Source organism: Calidris pugnax, unplaced genomic scaffold (assembly GCF_001431845.1).
Source record: "Calidris pugnax isolate Ruff unplaced genomic scaffold, ASM143184v1 scaffold30, whole genome shotgun sequence".
NCBI classification, from domain to species: Eukaryota; Metazoa; Chordata; class Aves; order Charadriiformes; family Scolopacidae; genus Calidris; species Calidris pugnax.
Window position 1 is genome coordinate 2,017,893 of NW_015090776.1, and position 18,552 is coordinate 2,036,444.

Below are 18,552 nucleotides of genomic sequence, written 5' to 3' on the forward strand. Positions count from 1 at the left end.
GTCCTGCACTTGGGCCACAATAACCCCCTGCAGCGCTACAGGCTGGGGGAAGTGTGGCTGGAGCTGCCTGGAGGAAAGAGACCTGGGGGTTCTAGTTGACAAACGGCTGAATATGAGCCAACAGTGTGCCCAGGGGGGCAAGAAAGCCAATGGCATCCTGGCTTGTATCAAAAATAGTGTGACCAGCAGAAGTAGGGAGGTGATTGTGCCCCTGTACTCAGCACTGGGGAGGCCACACCTCGAGTATTGTGTCCAGTTTTGGGCACCTCAATACAAGAGAGATCTGGAGGTGCTGGAGCGAGTGCAGAGGACAACAACGAAGCTGGTGAGGGGGCTGGAAAACAAATCGCATGAGGAGCGGCTGAGGGAGTTGGGACTGTTTAGTGTGAGGAAGAGGAGGCTGAGGGGAGACCTCATCACTCTCTACAACTACTTGAAAGGACACTGTAGAGAGGTTGGTGCTGGTCTCTTCTCACAGGTAATTAGTGACAGAACGAGAGGGAATGGCTTCAAGCTCCAACAGGGGAGGTTTAGATTGAACATTAGGAAAGAATTCTTCACAGAAAGAGTGATAGGGCATTGGAACAGGCTGCCCAGGGAGGTGGTGGAGTCACCATCCCTGGCTGTGTTTAAGGGCCGTTTAGATGCAGTGCTAAGGGACATGGTGTAGGGGAGGACTTTGTAGAGTAGGGTGGATGGTTGGACTCGATGATCCCAAGGGTCTTTTCCAACCTAGATGATTCTATGATTCTGATTCTATGCAAGTGACTTGTACTATATACGATATTCCGCATCAAGCATTATCAAGGTCTCTGACTAGTGTAATTTGAAATACTGAAAAGTTTTTGGTATTAGACTCTTAAAATTTAGCATTTCTGAACACAAGCAATTGAAATAGTAGATTTCTTAGCAAACTGCAGGAGAGTTACAGTGGCAAAGGACTTGTTTACTTTCATTGAATTAATACAGGGAGATAGCAAATATACTTCATGTCTCTGTTCCTTCCTGAGGTGCTCTCTTTGCTTTAGAAATGTTTCCTCTCTCTTTTCTTTGATAAGGTAAATCAGCTTAACAAGAGAACTTCAAAAAACATTTTGACAGAAATGAGTTTTCTGGTGGGGGAAAACCACATGTTATGTATACATACATACAAAGTATATTTTCATACATATATATGCGAAAAGGTTTCTGAAACTCGTTAGAAATGATCAAAGATGAATTAAGATTCATGCACTTACTTTCTATAGAAATTCAGCATAGTATTTTCATGCAAGACTATTTATGATAGAAAGCCTGAGGCTTTACGTATTTTAGTTCCAATGTTACCCCTACCTTTACGCTTTGTAGCCGACAGTAAATCATTAGCATTCTCCAACTCCTTTTCCAGTTTACTGATCTTCTCTCTCAGTTCTTTTTCCATTACTGCTTTTGACTTTTCCACCTCAGCCAAATGCTCCTGGGTTGCTTTATTAGCTAAAATGAAAACAGACAAGCAGTTTGTTGTGGTGTGCTTGGCTTTATCTTTTTCCTTTCAAAAAGACCAAAATTTGCATATCTGCCTTGAATTTTACTTTAACTTTGTATGATCTGCAGAAGCTCATGCTGATAAGAAAACTCAGTAGCATGATGGAAGCATGAACTGCTGCCTATCACCTTTGCTTAGAAGAGGGCTAAAATACCAATGTCTTTTTATCAGTAAAAAGGAATCTAAAACCAGAAACTAAAATGGAGACGTATCTTGCAAAATTAGATCCTCTCATCCACATCCAAAGTAAAATTCCAGATATATTTGAACATAGTTCTCCACCACACACACGCTCCTGCAAGTAAACTCAAATTCATATAAAATTTTTGTTACAACGTGACTGATGTAACGCCTAATGAAGTTCCTCTCATAAGTGCTCAATACGTATTTTTCAATGTGTCATGACAATTACAAAGGAGCGTAACTTCCATTTGCTATTTCTTACTCACACCTTACACAAAGGAGCGTAACTGCTATTAGCTATTTCTTCTTCCATTTGCTATTTCTTACTCACACCTTACCTTCACCTGCCTCCTTCAGGAGCTTGTGCAGCTCTTCCACTGCTCCTGTCAGTTCATTGCTCTTTGCCTCTGAGTCATCAGCAGCACTCTAAATAAAAGCATTTTATATAACCTTTTATTACATAGTAATAGCAACTATATTTTTATAAGAAACTGACCAAAAATCATAAACATGCAGTTCTTGAATAAAATGCTAAAAGATACACCTAAACTCGACAATTCCACCTGGATTAAGTTGCACTTTGATGCAAACTGCCCATCTGAGAGTAAAAAGTGTCAGGCACTGATTGGATATGACAAATCCAAATAATATGTTTGCCCTTTAGCTGCTTTATAGCTGGTGCTGGCTTTGTTCCTTCTCTTCGCTAAAGAAAATTTGGAGAAATTTTGAGTACTCAATTTTAATAGTTCTAAAAAATGTGGTATTTTTAGGGAATCTTATATAAACAGTTTATGTTTCCTTGCTTCCAGTTAGAGATCTCACAAGTGCAAGACTGTACAATACTTCAGCAATTCTGCATGCCAATTAGAGAAAACTGAAATAAAGTTGATTCAACTTTTGCTAAACAGTGAAGTCCCAAAATAGGCTGCGATGGGAGGGCACTCAATTTCAATGCACTCAATACTAAAAGTGTTGAGTCAGACAAATATGTCAGCAGCTACAAGTATACAGCAAACCTGATGTTAAGCAGAAGACAAACCTTTAAGCCCCCTCAAAGCAATAATTCTGTAATAAAAGCATGAAGTGACAAAAACCAACCCAACCCAAAAGGTAAATGGTAATGCATTATGCTATTCTAAAAAATGTGGTACTTTTAGGGAATACCCAAAAGGTAAATGGTAATGCATTATGCTCCTGGAAAGTTACCTATTCATTTGCTATTCAATGAAGGGACATCAGTTTACTACATATAATCAGACAAAATATTAATGTAGAACTCAAATGTTCTACCCCACATAATTCTATGTGGGTATCTATGCAAGAAAACTCAGGAAACAGAACTCATTAACCTGTGAATCTAATATGCATAAACTAAAGAGTAATTAGTTGTCCTCTTCAGCCAACTTTGTCTTAGTCAATACGCTACAGGATAGCTTTCAGTCTTTGAGCTGTACAAACAAAAGTATTTGTTTACATGGTGCTTATTTGACACAACAGATGACATTTAGCTGTGTCTTAATCAGATGACTAATCGTAATCAGACACAATATTAATGTAGAACTCAAGCATTCTATCCCACTTAATTCTGTGTGGGTATCTATGCAAGAAAACTCAGAAACTTTTTACTCATTAGAACTCATTAACCTGTGAATCTAATATGCATAAACTAAAGAGTAATTAGTTGTCCTCTTCAGCCAACTTTGTCTTAGTCAATACGCTACAGGATAGCTTTCAGTCTTTGAGCTGTACAAACAAAAGTATTTGTTTACATGGTGCTTATTTGACACAACAGATGACATTTAGCTGTGTCTTAATCAGATGACTAATGCTTAATGTTATTTGAAATGAACTTCTACTAACCAAGCGTAGAAAAATCTCTTGCATAGTCATGTTTTACATACGCACCTTTGCTTCCCAATACAACGTTGTAATGCACAGCCACTTTCATACAATATGAAGCCTCTAACCAGTAAGCATAAAATTACTATTTTAACTTCCATTTTGCTTAATCTACAAAACAATCCAAGTAATGTAAGATTTCAAATGTTGCCTGAGACAGCAGCAAAGAAAACTATGTTTTGGATGTTTCACAATGTTTTCCAATGGAAGTTAGTCTTTCCCACATCCTATACTTTGTGGGGAAAAAACCAAACCAAACCAAAAAAAGCTGGCCTGCAATACATTTAAGGCTAAGATTCAGCCCCAAGTAATACCAATCTATGCTTATAGCAGAATCACTAAGCTCACCTTGTACAAGTTGGATAATTTTATGTGGGCATTCAGTTCATTGTGGAATCTTTCCTCCATACTAGCTTGTTGCTCTTTTGCCTAGTAAATTAAAGAAGAGAGAGGGTAGGGGAGCATTCCGCTATTTCTATTTCATACACTTTGTTTTTTTAACTTTAACACTGTTACACATATACTTCAAGTTGTCTTACCTCCTTCAGTTTATTCAAAAGGTCTTCCACATGCCTCTGAAGATTTTCATTTGACTGTTTTAAGCTGTTTACCTGTTCCTCCATTCTGGAAACCTGTTCAAAGAATAAATGAGAACACCATGTATAAAGTTGTCTTTCTGACCCACTTTATTGTGGAAAATACCCATCTCAATGTCTCCAAAAAAAAAAAAAAGTTCCAATAAGAGCATAAATGGTTACATTTTCTAACAGTCTTTGCTCTCATTCATTCAGATTCCCCAGATTGCTCCAGTTATGTATAACCAGATAAACCCATGAGCCTCAGTGCTGCTAAGTGCCACAGGAAACCCGAGCAATTGTCACAGTTAAAGGTACCCAAAACAGAAGATGACCAAAGATGAGTATTTTCAAAACATGGCCACTGATTCTGCCCTGCATATTGCTAAAGGAAAACAAAAATATCATCACACCACTCTGTAAACAATGTTAAGCCAGATCCTTCTGCACCTTCCTCTTATTAAGAATTACATTCCCATACATTTTAATACCATTATACACTTTTGTTATCAATACCTCCAAAACTTCTAGCTTATAATTAAAATCTTTGACTTTTTTTTATTTTAGATAATGGTATTTATATATATATTCCTTAAAAATCAGACGTTAAAAGAAAGAACACCTCGTTATTAATCGCAAAATCTACATTTTTAAAATTTTCACTCCAAAATAGTTAATAAAGTACTTGGCTTTGTTTAATACCATTAATCAGGAGATACAAAAAATGGCAAAAGCGCTCAGTGATGACACTACCTCCTCCTTCTTGTTCTCCAGATTACACTTAAGCTCCAAGATTTCATTGCCTTTCTCCCTGGCAGTATGGAGAAGTTCATCTGTTTTGGCTTTCAACTCAGTGTTCAGCCACGTGTTTTGATTCTGAAGTAGTTCTTTTTCTTGCTCCAACCTCTTCTCACGGTACTAAAAAGAAAATTGCATAGTGTAATTGTACTGTTTCCACAGAAATTAAAGCAGCTAAGCACAGTGCTGCAATCAGAGTAGGAGTAACAAAAACATACCATAATTTGGCAAATAGCACCAAATGACAGGCAGTGCTCCTTATTACATTGGTAATACTAACTTACTAGTCTCAAACCACAAAGAACTTCTTGAAACTTGAGTTACCTTCCTCAAAGTTTACATTAGCTGGGAACATTAACTAGATAATATCTATTTAAAAGAAATAAATTAAGGTATCAATTTTTTCCCCTCTTTTCTCCTTTCCTCCTCTTTTTCAGTTCTCTATGGAGTTTCTTCAGCCCACAGAGAAATGGCATAGGTTCACAAATAATTATTTCCTCCTTTCTACCTGACTTCATGGATCTGGAGTCCTTCTTCCTAGTAAGCAGAAGCAGCCACCACTGCCACCAATGAGGCATCAACACACTTGCCCAACCTTGCCTTCAAAAAATGTAAGTCTCCCTCCCAGTCACAGCCACCAATTTTATAATAATATAATTTGATACACATAACAGGAGTACACTTGACCTACTTTTGGAGTAAAAAATGACAAAATGATGATTACATAACACGTAAACAACTACTTATTAGAAGATTAACACATGCTATGCACATAAAGTAGTACTCACCTTCACGGAAACATCTGATGTTTGAAGTTCATCCAACTTTAACTGAAGTTTCACCTTTTCTGTGTTTGCTTCTGTTAGCTTTTCATTTAAGCGCTTAACATCCTCTGAATTCCAATGGAAGTTAGTCTTTCCCACATCCTATACTTTGTGGGGAAAAAACCAAACCAAACCAAAAAAAGCTGGCCTGCAATACATTTAAGGCTAAGATTCAGCCCCAAGTAATACCAATCTATGCTTATAGCAGAATCACTAAGCTCACCTTGTACAAGTTGGATAATTTTATGTGGGCATTCAGTTCATTGTGGAATCTTTCCTCCATACTAGCTTGTTGCTCTTTTGCCTAGTAAATTAAAGAAGAGAGAGGGTAGGGGAGCATTCCGCTATTTCTATTTCATACACTTTGTTTTTTTAACTTTAACACTGTTACACATATACTTCAAGTTGTCTTACCTCCTTCAGTTTATTCAAAAGGTCTTCCACATGCCTCTGAAGATTTTCATTTGACTGTTTTAAGCTGTTTACCTGTTCCTCCATTCTGGAAACCTGTTCAAAGAATAAATGAGAACACCATGTATAAAGTTGTCTTTCTGACCCACTTTATTGTGGAAAATACCCATCTCAATGTCTCCAAAAAAAAAAAAAAAGTTCCAATAAGAGCATAAATGGTTACATTTTCTAACAGTCTTTGCTCTCATTCATTCAGATTCCCCAGATTGCTCCAGTTATGTATAACCAGATAAACCCATGAGCCTCAGTGCTGCTAAGTGCCACAGGAAACCCGAGCAATTGTCACAGTTAAAGGTACCCAAAACAGAAGATGACCAAAGATGAGTATTTTCAAAACATGGCCACTGATTCTGCCCTGCATATTGCTAAAGGAAAACAAAAATATCATCACACCACTCTGTAAACAATGTTAAGCCAGATCCTTCTGCACCTTCCTCTTATTAAGAATTACATTCCCATACATTTTAATACCATTATACACTTTTGTTATCAATACCTCCAAAACTTCTAGCTTATAATTAAAATCTTTGACTTTTTTTTATTTTAGATAATGGTATTTATATATATATTCCTTAAAAATCAGACGTTAAAAGAAAGAACACCTCGTTATTAATCGCAAAAAAAAAATATCATCACACCCCTCTGTAAATAATGTCAAGCCAGATCCTTCTACACCTTCCCCTTATTAAGATTATTATTATTACATTCCCATACATTTTAATACCATTATACACTTTTGTTATCAGTACCTCCAAAACTTCTAGCTTATAATTAAAATCTTTGACTTTTTTTATTTTAGATAATCGTATTTTTATATATTCCTTAAAAATCAGCAGTTAGAAGAAAGAACACCTCGTTATTAATCGCAAAATCTACATTTTTAAAATTTTCACTCCAATATAGGTAATAAAGTACTTGGCTTTGTTTAATACCGTTAATCAGGAGATACAAAAAATGGCAAAAGCACTCAGTGATGACACTACCTCCTCCTTCTTGTTCTCCAGATTACACTTAAGCTCCAAGATTTCATTGCCTTTCTCCCTGGCAGTATGGAGAAGTTCATCTGTTTTGGCTTTCAACTCAGTGTTCAGCCACGTGTTTTGATTCTGTAGTAGTTCTTTTTCTTGCTCCAACCTCTTCTCACGGTACTAAAAAGAAAATTGCATAGTGTAATTGTACTGTTTCCACAGAAATTAAAGCAGCTAAGCACAGTGCTGCAATCAGAGTAGGAGTAACAAAAACGTACCATAATTTGGCAAATAGCACCAAATGACAGGCAGTGCTCCTTATTACATTGGTAATACTAACTTACTAGTCTCAAACTACAAAGAACTTCTTGAAACTTGAGTTAGCTTCCTCAAAGTTTACGTTAGCTGGGAACATTAACTAGATCATATCTATTTAAAAGAAATAAATTAAGGTATCAATTTTTTTCCCCTCTTTTCTCCTTTCCTCCTCTTTTTCAGTTCTCTATGGAGTTTCTTCAGCCCACAGAGAAATGGCATAGGTTCACAAATAATTATTTCCTCCTTTCTACCTGACTTCATGGATCTGGAGTCCTTCTTCCTAGTAAGCAGAAGCAGCCACCACTGCCACCAATGAGGCATCAACACACTTGCCCAACCTTGCCTTCAAAAAATGTAAGTCTCCCTCCCAGTCACAGCCACCAATTTTATAATAATATAATTTGATACACATAACAGGAGTACACTTGACCTACTTTTGGAGTAAAAAATGACAAAATGATGATTACATAACACGTAAACAACTACTTATTAGAAGATTAACACATGCTATGCACATAAAGTAGTACTCACCTTCACGGAAACATCTGATGTTTGAAGTTCATCCAACTTTAACTGAAGTTTCACCTTTTCTGTGTTTGCTTCTGTTAGCTTTTCATTTAAGCGCTTAACATCCTCTGAAGGAGGGAAACCAGTGTTAACAAAAGCTAATCGTAGAACCGACACTCTTAATTACTCAACTAAATTGTAAAGAATGAGAAACAGACAAGATACAAAGTATGTAATTGTACATTGTGCAGTAAGATCTTCTATAATGTATGATTTTATATCTAAAAAAACAAGCATCAAACTGCTGTGTTTTTGTGCAATTAACATGTAATTTCCTGCCGTGTTTCCTCTTCTCTAAATACTGTTTCCTGCTAATCCATTATTTGGTGCTGCCTATGCAAACTGGATACTCCACAGCAGTTAACTACTCAAGCATGTCTTTATTTAGCAAAATTATGTGAAGCATTTTGTTATTACATTCTTGGCTATACCATTTAAATGTTCAACTTCCTGAGATCGTCTTTCACTTGTTCGAACCAAATCTCTCTTTTCAGCTTCTAGTTCTTCTTTTTCTCTACTTAAATGGCTCTGAAAAATATTGCAAAAAAGGAAGAAAGAAATCTGATCAGCTTTCTGTAACAGTTTATAGTCACTATTTACACTTAACATCACAAAGAAGCATGGTAAACAACAATAAGTTACCGCAGTCAACTACAGTGACTGAAAAATGGGATAAGAAGCTTTTAGTGCGGGCAGATGAATCAGTCTAAACTACACAGTACGAAAGCATGGCTGCTTTCATTTTTTCTATCATGTTAGGATATACAATTCAAATAAATTCAGGTTAATGTACCTCTTTCTTCTAATGCCTAATAGCCAACACATTTCAATTAATGTTTTTTTCCCCACAAATCACTCAGGTAACTCATGTCTAGCCGATCCTTTGTGCTTAAATAGAAATGCCACTATCACATAAGATTAGACAGCGCAGATGAGAGAATTATCATGGTGCTTTAAAGATCAGCTTGTAAATTACAAAGACATGTGGTTTTCATGCCTTTGCTTTTCAATTGGTGTAGAGGGGTCCAGACTGCCAGAAGACTCCCTCTGCTTCTAGCTGTATTTGAATGCAGATCAGAATGAAAAGTGTTGAACTTAAAGCCGATGAAAGTAACTAAAGGCCTAACAGAAATCCAAACAAAGAATGGGAACTGTTCAAAAATGCATCTGATTTTAATATCCTTTGAAAGACAGCTTTGATAGTTAAGGCTCAAATTAAAGAGTACTATTTGGTTGAATAAAAGACATAACCAAGTAACTGAAGAATGAACACATGTAAAAAATCAAAATCAAATAAAAATCCGTGGTCTTGGATCATTTATAGGCTACAGTACTGCCTCTGTCTTGTAAGGCGTCAATACAAGCCATCCCAGCTAGGCCCAGGTATGCCCCTCTGGGGAAACAATCAGATCCATCTTCCCATTGTGGATAAAAATATCTAATAATAATGTTGTGCTTCCTGCTCCAAAATTAGTGTTCTGCTGGACCAGTCAGCTAAAGTGACTCATCCTGCAACCCCATGACTTTTGAGCACAATGCAAGGAAAACTGTGCCAGGATATGGGAAAGGATGGGGGAAATCCAGAATTCCTCTTTACACTTTTGAGGTTCAGCTTAAAGTCACTTCAGAACAGGTTTCAGACAGAATGAAACAAAAGCATCTGCTCTGACATACGTTCAGTTGTACAGTTTGCTACAAGACCAGTACTTCCTTAAAAAACCCACACAATTTTACTGTATACATGGCCATAAGAATACACGTTTGCACTGATACTGTCCAGTTTGGAAGTTGACTACATTCTTTGCTGCAATGAGACAACTCAACCAAAATCTTTCAACTTATAGACAAGTTCTTCCACTACCTGAATGGCTGCATTACGATCCTGAGCAGCTTCAAGTTCTTTATTTTTCTCATTCAGGGATTTCAACTGTTCATCTGTGGGATAAAACTATAGTTCTTCCACTACCTGAATGGCTGCATTACGATCCTGAGCAGCTTCAAGTTCTTTATTTTTCTCATTCAGGGATTTCAACTGTTCATCTGTGGGATAAGAAGGAAGAGTAATGAGGTATCTCCCCTGTAACATAACAACAGAATTCACTCTCCAAACCCAGCCTAAATTTCCCTTAACAACATGAATTAAAAAAAAAAAAAAAGGAAAACCAAAAAAGAGAAGAATTCAAGACTTCACTACGGACAGACTAGGTAGTATTATGGCAAACTAATGCAATCCTTAGACCAGAGGCATTGATTGTAAAGATCAATACATAACCCACTTCATTACTACTACTACAAAATCAGAAAGCAACTTTACTTCTTCCATTAGAACAAAAAATCCATTTTAAAAAAGCAGACTTGAATGCAAAAGCAAAACACGCAGAAATAACAAATGTAGTCAATGGATGGATTTTCAACCCCTATTTAAAATTTAAAGCATTTCAGCATAACAGTGAACTGAAGAATTAATATTCTGTCTAATCTTAACAATGTGCAGTTATACTTACGAAGTTTTTTAAGCTCTTCACGGAGAGTTTGACATTCTTGTGTCTCATTTACAAGTCTTTCCTGACTTTGAGCCAGACGCTTTTCTACTTCAAAGTACTGTTGTTCTGCAAAACAACAATGTTATCTCAATTTCACTTTATTACAAACATTTCTTTTTCATTCTCACCTTCATCAAGGATCTTTAACAGACATCTTCATTAAATAATGGTACTTATAAAGAAAATATCTAAAAATATTGAGACTACAGTAGAATTTGAAGAAAAAAAATTCCTTCTGAATGCAAAAAGATGCATTTCCACATTGAATTAACACTGTTTAAAATACTTCATTAGCATGGAAAAGGATACATTTCCAGAAATCTTCCATAAAGTAACACCCTAATCTTTAACATTTTTGATGTAGCTAGAGAACATTGTGTCAGCACAATTACAGAGTGTGGTCCCAGTTAAATGAACTTAAAGCTTCTTTTATCTGTAGCATATTTCTATACACATAAAATAAAAACCACATAACCCTATGAATGAAGAGATTTGATTTAGAAAATTTGTAATGAACACTTCTTAAAGTGAATCCTTGTGCTCTATCCTGCATATATCATAGCACTGAAAAAAAAAATTAGATCTAAATGTTGGTTATCTGAAACAGTAACTGTGTCACAGAGCATACCTGTAAAATACTTAGTAAGAGCAGAACTAATCTCACCCTCAGGCATAGCAGGCTTCTAAGGATTTTTATTTATCTTATGGTTCCTACCATATCTTACATTTTCAAATTTTCATTTCATCTTACACATGAAAGGAAGGGGCCCAAAAGAGGTTAACTTGGTAAAATTTGTTATTTATCTTAATTTACACTATATTTCATGAATTTACTTTGGCAAGATTTTTACCATGAAAGAGACAGAAAGGTCGAAGAAAAGGTGTAAACAGAGTTGACATCAGAAGTATGTCACCTACCCGATAAATTAACTCATATTCACAACTCTGCATTTACCATGAAAGAGACAGAAAGGTCGAAGAAAAGGTGTAAATAGAGTTGACATCAGAAGTATGTCACCTACCCGATAAATTAACTCATATTCACAACTCTGCACAGCGCTTACACCATCCATTTCTCATTTTTACTCCAGTTCTCTACTGGTATTATCCAGCACTTACACTCATCCATGCTCTTTTCCCATTTTTACTCCAGTTCTCTACTGGTATTATTTTCATGTGGTCAAGTAATCCATATAAAAACACTGATTTTATCAGGAGCATTTTGCAAAAATGTTATGGTCTCCAACATGGAATTTCACAGAAAAAGCATAACCCCAAGACTATCTGAGAGCTGGGTAAACAAATCATTGTTTTTCTTCGAGGCAAGGATCAAAGCAGACTGAAATTCTTGTTAAAAATCTGATTAAAAGCTATTTTTAAGCCCATTTTGAATGAAGTATTAATCCTGAATAGTCCTTCGGAAAAAAATATAATAATAGTAAAAGAAAAGCCAGAAAAATATCAGACTCCTCTTGCCAAACAAAAGTGAGAGAAAAAAATCTTATCGGGTCTCAACTGAAAGGACCCTTCCCAGCCAAAGGACACACACCCCGTCTCAGGGCCCCTGGCCAGGCAGAATACGCACACACCCACCGCACAGCCCCCAGGTTACCCCCTAAAAGCGTTTCGAAAACAACAACGACACGGTCAGGCCCAGCTCTACCTCCCTCACTCCTAGAGGGGACCACCACATTGCTGCTCGCTAAAAACGCATCGGAGGGGCGACGAGGCGCCCAGCTCGACCCCAGCCTACCCATCCCCTGCCGGCCCACTGCCCCTGCTCGGCCACCGGGGCGAGCAGATACCGCTCAACCCTTAGGCGGATCAGCCCCCTCCGCACGGAGCACCCCGGGGCCTGCCCCGTTCCCGCTGCCCCTCGCCTCCGTTCCCGTCCTCCCGTCTTCCCCGCTCCCCAGACTCACCGCTGTCCACCTTGAAGCGCTCGTGCCTGGCTCGGAGTCCGTCGATCTCGCTCTGCTGGTCGGCCAGGAAGCGCTCCAGCTTCCCCTGCACCGGCTTGGGCAGCTTGGAGAGCTCGGCCCGCTCCAGGACCTGCTGGAGCACGGCCGCCATCTTGGAGGCAGGCCAGAGCGCCGCTGCGCTTTCCGGCCTAACCGCCACCGGGCCGCCACACGCCCGACGGCGCAGGCGCCGCAGTGCCGCATGCGCGAGAGGGGAGGCAGGGACAGGCGGAATCATGGGAAGTGTAGTTTTCCAGAGGGGAAGCAGAGCCGCTAAGGGAACTTCCCCTTCCGGTGGGGAGAGGCTTTTCCGCCATGTTGAGCGGGGCCATGGTTGCTGGTTGAAGTGTAAAAGCGGCCGAAATCGACACAGGAGGCCTCAAGGCTTCGTCTCGAAGCTCGCCGTGACGTCTCTCGCTTTTCTAAGTCGTTCTGCGCCGCCGGGAGATGCCGGAGGAGGCCTCACGGCTTCCGCCACTCAGAGCATGGCGGCGCCCTCCCTCGGCGCGCCCTTTTCCCGCGCTCGGGTCTGAGGGACGTGAGGCGGCGGTGGGTTGGGGCGCGTCATCTCCCCGCGCCGGGGCGCGAGTGGCACCTCTCAGTGACGCGCCTGTTAGCCACCTCAGGGCTCTGCTGAGGCGGCGGCGCTGGGGTGAGGTGGCGGCGGCCGAACCTGGGGACCCGGCGGTGGCCGTGCCCGTCAGGCTAGTGCGGGGAGCGTTGGGGGCGGCCCGCGCCCCGAGGCGGTGGGAGAGCTGTGCGGGAGCCGCCGCCGAGTTGTCGGCCGGGCTCCAGTGCAGGTGCAGGCGGGTGCAGAGGTGCTTCTGGCCCGGCCAAGGTGTGGGCTGAGGTGAGGTGGGCGACAGCCATCCTTCCCGCCCCGGTCCAGGGCTTCAGCCGCGCCATTCCCCTGCAGCTTTCACCGGCAGACAGCTTTGCGGAGACTCGGAACGCCCTTTGCTTCCTCGCCGTGTGCTCTTTGGCTTCAGCGTTTTCATAGTTAATTTTTTCAGAAAGTCCTTAGTGCATTAAGCCGTTTTCAAAATAGGTCTGCATGCAAGGGAGGAGTGTCTGTGGCAGTCCCCATGTCCTGGCCGTCTGGGTGCATGTGGCTACGGATAGAAGCTGTAAAGATGGCCTTTGAGATGGTGCACAGGTCCTGTACTTTTAATGAGTTAGGAATTGGAAAGAAAATTGTGCACAGCATGTTAACGTACAGAATTTAGCAATATAGACATGTTTTTCCTAGCATTTGCTTGCATGACCTGCCATATTGTTTCAGTGATAGGTATTTAAAATAGTTTTATTTCAAAAAACGATAACATACTTTTTCCCTTAGTATAGACAGTTATATTTTTCATAATGTAAATGCTGGCAGATTGTAAAGCTACTTAGCCTTTATTAACAGATGGAGTATTAACATATTTAGGATATTTTATTGAGACTAGTGTAGTATATATACTTATGTATATACTATAACAGGTGTAGTATATATAATTTCTTTGACTCCATACATTATTTGTTTTACAGGTTGAAACTACAACAGTCCTAAACCTGCAGCAATGGGTAGAACTTACTTTGTTGAGGAATCTATTGAGCAGTATCTTTTAGACCTCACCACAAAATTAAAGCCTTATGTCACTGGCCTGTTAATAGGGCAGGTGAGTGTGTAATATCTGAAGTCTGTTCCATTCATTCATGATAATAGGGGAAAACTCCCTTGGCCTTAATCATCTGGGATATGTTTGTTAACATCAAGTTGAGTGTGTATAATGCAGGAGAGTGATAAAATGATCGGGGGGACTTCTGTAAAGGGTTTGCAATGTCAACCGACTACTCAAGTCTTTTAAAATAATCTTGTGAAAGATGTGACAGGCAGAAAAGAAATTAAAATCATAAAGATAAAACTTAGCACTAAACAAGGCTTTAAGGCAAAGGCAAATTCATGAAGGAATTATTTTGTAGCAGGTTACTATAGAGTTTAGTAATACCTACTGCAAAGCAGACCTTACAGTTACTATACTACACAATATATTCTTAGACTTGATTTCAACCTCATAGCATATTTGCTTCTTTTGATGTTTTTGAAAGTGTTCCCCACAAAGAGACTATGTGATTCGGGCTGTTCGAACGCCTCCAAAGGAAGAGCAGAAGGAAGACAACATCAGTCTTTCAAAACTGGCATCTATTGATGAAGAATGGATAACTACGCATGCCAGTCAGGTAGCACAGTATGAGTTAATGAAGGGGATGGGAGGAACAGAAAGCAAATGTCTTACAAAAACTGTCTCATCACTTGTGTAATCTCAAACTGTTTTCTCAAAGTAAAAGAACCTTCCTAGCCATGCTAGGCATGGATATTTTGAAACAAAATATATACATAAATATTTAAACAAAATACCGGTATTGTTTTCAAATACAATCAGATGCCAGATCTCCGATTCCTATTTATACATGTTCATTTTTATTTTTAAGGTTTCTAGAATGCTTCCTGGAGGCTTATTAGTTCTTGGTGTATTTATTATTGCAACTCCAGAACTGTCGAAAGATAGTCAAAGCACTTTACGCAGGGTAAGTAGAGTTCCTGGTGGAAAGACACAAATATCTTCAGGTGTGTAGCAGAACAATTTTATATCATTTTCTTGAGTATAATGGTTGTTTTGTTACATTATTTCCAAAAGCACAAATGTTCTCATTTGCTCTATGGTTTTTAGACTGAAATTGCTGTCTTTTGGAACTGTACCACAGTTAGTAAATACAAACTTTCTGTTTCTTGTGACATTTGTTACTGCAATAGCAAATCTTACTGTATTTACTGAAAGTGAACAGTAAGGGAAACATCTTCAAGGTTTATAGAAAGCTAAGTCCTTGTGGCACATTGGTTAGCTTTTTTTTGTCTGAATTAGTTGCTAAGATTAGTGAACACTAAGGGAAACATCTTCAAAGTTTATAGAAAGCTAAATCCTTGTGGCACATTGGTTAGCTTTTTTTGTCTGAATTAGTTGCTAAGATTAGAGATAGTTATAATAGTGAAATATGTGTAGTTCTGATTCCATTAAAAGGAATATCTTGTATACACAATATCACAAATAGTAGCATTTGACTTAGATTTGTGGGTTTATATTTAAAAACTACTTAGGACATGCTACTGTCTCATAGACTTAAAATGCATTTTTGTTACAGTATTGGGGCATCTAGTGCCACTTTTAGTTCTGTTCTGTAGATGTAGGTTCGTTTTGTCATTTTCATAAGGTAAGCATAAGTGATTTAAAGATGAATTGGTTTCAAAGCTGAAGGTCAGATTCAGGTTTGGCAGCGCAATGCAATCACATCTCAGCTGTGATCACTGAAACCAGTAGCCAATAAAAAAAGGTGAGCTGTGTCCAGGTCATCAGTGATCCCTGAATTATTATTACTTTTTTTTTTAATGGAAAATTTTTCACAGCTGTCTTTCTGGATCCTCAACCACTAGGCATAAAGCTGTAATATTTTTGCAGGGAGAAAAGCATACAAGTTGAATATGTGAATGTGTGGTGTTTGGTTCAGTTTGTAAGGAAGCTGAATTAGGATTTCACAAGCAACTTTTTTGCTTTGGAGTAGTTGCCTATAAACCTTAGTTGAATGTTCTTTTAATGCGGCATTTTGGTGGCATGTAAGCTGTATTTCCCATTTAGGCATAATTATGATATCAGTTGGACTTAGAACTTTAGTGCAAGACTATTTTCCAGAAATTATAATGCATTGTTTTTGTAGAAAAATCTATAATAGTTTTTTTCATCTTTAGATAATCTTCTCAGTGGAAAAGTCCTTGACTAAAAGAAGGCTCTGGAAACCTACTGAGGAAGAGGTCTCAGACAGAGCAGCTCTTCAAATTTGTTCTGCTACAAAAAAGTATCCTTTATGAGCGAGGTTTATTGATTGAGACAACTACCTCTAACCTCATTCTGTATTTTTTCTGAATAAATCATAAATTGGGAGGAGGGAGTTGTTTGAGTTCAGATAGGCATAAGTTGAAGTCATAAAGTTTCCTTGCTATCTGTAAGACTATTGACCCTCTTATCCTTGCAAAATTTTCATCGTTTACTGTTAGATTTGTGTGTGTAGTGGCATCAAATTATGCTTTCCCCAGTCAATTTTGATTTGCATAAATTGAAGAAAACATCTAAAATACTGTATGGCTTCTTGAGCTTGCTGTTACCAGTGATACTTACATGGAAGTGTGCAAGTAGCAGCATGTGGGATCTGCACTAGTGCAGGAGAAGAATGCTGGATCTGTTGATAATGAGTGAATACAAGGAGAGAAAGCAAGGCTTTTCCTTAGAGAGATGAGAGAGACAGGGACAGATTGCAAATTGGTGCGTTGGTGATTCTCCCTGTGAGTACCTATTGATCTTAATGTATTTGTAAGAGATGGGACAGCCTCACTATGGTAGTTGGAGTTTACAGTCAATTTTTTTTCCACTTTTTTACACTAATGAAAGGTGAGATCTTTCTTCAGAGCATAAATTAGCTCAACAAAGAAGGACAAAGTAATTTTTCCTATGTAAAGGACAAAGTAATTTTTCTTTAGTAAATAAAAAAAGTAAGTAAATTTAAAAAGTAAATAATACTTTTTCTTTAAGTAGAAGTAAGTAAATTAAAAAAGTAAATAATACTTTTTCTTTAAGTAGCAAAGAGTAGTTTGCCGAACCTATGATGTGCAAGATCCAAAGGTAAGCACGTCATCCTGTGTGTTATATACAGCTTTTAATGCATGACAATTAATGTTTTAAAAAAACCCACAACGCTATCTCTGAGTTATACAGTGTTTTGTAGAGATGCTTTATTGCTTATTTCTGCTTGCAGAGTTCAGCTAAACCAGCAGATTGGAAATACCAGAGTGCTCTGTCTGCTACCTGGTTAGCTTTGGACTGCACCGTAAATGTTAATATTCACATTCCACTTCTTGCTACTTCACCAAACCATGACTTGGAGAAGAATACCAAGGTAACTAACCAGCTGCTCTGATTGTGTAGTTGGTCTCTACGCTACTTTTTCTGTTGAAAATTAAATGAGAGAGAAAAATCAGAATAGTTTGAGTAGACGAGTAGAACTATTTGGTGGAGAATGTTTGGCAGTTATTCAGCTTCTAAATGTAGTTTGAAGTTGCTATGAGGATAGCTTTTATTCTGCTCTGCTTAGTGTTGGCCATTTCCTTTGCTCAAACTTGTTTATCGATTGTCATGAGTATTCCAACTAAAGTCTCCTGTGCTTCACCTAGTGAAATCACAGAATCTTAGTGGTTGGAAGGGACCTCCGAGGTAGTCCAACCACATTAAAAAAAATAACAAAAAAACCCCCCAAAAAAACCCCAAAACACCACCCACCAACTAAACCTCATACCCACAACCCCACACACAACACCCTTGGGCACTAGATAATCTTGGGCACTAGAGCATGCCCTGAAGAGCCATGTCTACACATTTCTTAAATACCTCCAGGGATGGTGACTCCACCGCCTCCCTGGGCAGGCTGTTCCAGTGCCTGACCACTCTTTCAGTAAAGTAATTCTTCCTAATATCTAATATCTAATGTTACATCCAATACATATCTAATGTTACATCCAATTAGAACAGCGGCATGGGGTGCTTTTAATATGAATTGACTTTCAGTTGGCTGCATCTGTCTCTACAAAAGTAAAGTCCCTGGGGTACTACTTAAATATTTTGAAGTGCTTCTTTGTTGAGGATATATTCTGAACATGTTGGTTTTAAGATTTAGTTTTGGAAAAACATAGAGACAAATTTTTCAGAGACTTTAAAACTCTCTCGAGTAACTGTTGAAATGACTATTTCTGTAATTTTCATCATGATACTGTCCAACTCCTTTAGTGAAATTCTCTTTCCTGTTTCTAATGAGATCTTTGTGTTTTCACTTTGGT

The 18,552-nt window shown here is 38.5% G+C and overlaps 2 protein-coding genes across 3 annotated transcripts in view; one reads left to right on the plus strand and one right to left on the minus strand.

Annotated features, from left to right (window-relative positions):
* Positions 1–12,782, minus strand: part of TPR (translocated promoter region, nuclear basket protein) — a 59,738-nt gene extending 46,956 nt beyond the window's left edge. The window contains exons 1-10 of the mRNA XM_014948540.1: positions 12,594–12,782; positions 10,633–10,737; positions 10,095–10,168; positions 8,560–8,656; positions 8,093–8,196; positions 7,259–7,423; positions 6,219–6,311; positions 6,028–6,108; positions 2,047–2,134; positions 1,333–1,473 (exon numbers count right to left, since the gene is read on the minus strand). Of these exons, the coding sequence (XP_014804026.1) occupies positions 1,333–1,473; positions 2,047–2,134; positions 6,028–6,108; positions 6,219–6,311; positions 7,259–7,423; positions 8,093–8,196; positions 8,560–8,656; positions 10,095–10,168; positions 10,633–10,737; positions 12,594–12,744 (1,099 nt within the window). The 5' untranslated portion in view covers positions 12,745–12,782. The remainder of the gene's footprint in view (positions 1–1,332; positions 1,474–2,046; positions 2,135–6,027; positions 6,109–6,218; positions 6,312–7,258; positions 7,424–8,092; positions 8,197–8,559; positions 8,657–10,094; positions 10,169–10,632; positions 10,738–12,593) is intronic.
* Positions 12,783–13,230: 448 nt separating this feature from the next.
* LOC106892082 (chromosome unknown open reading frame, human C1orf27) lies at positions 13,231–17,224 on the plus strand. Of its 2 annotated transcripts, none has more exons than XM_014948996.1 (6): positions 13,231–13,482; positions 14,163–14,293; positions 14,724–14,855; positions 15,108–15,203; positions 16,417–16,523; positions 16,834–17,224. In XM_014948996.1, exons 2-6 carry the CDS (start codon positions 14,195–14,197, stop codon positions 16,859–16,861), a joined length of 462 nt encoding a protein of 153 aa, XP_014804482.1. In that variant the 5' UTR covers positions 13,231–13,482; positions 14,163–14,194; the 3' UTR covers positions 16,862–17,224. The 2 variants fall into 2 exon arrangements, with proteins under 2 accessions (XP_014804482.1, XP_014804489.1); XM_014949003.1 differs by having other exon boundaries at positions 17,041–17,224.
* The last annotated feature ends 1,328 nt before the right edge of the window (positions 17,225–18,552 follow it).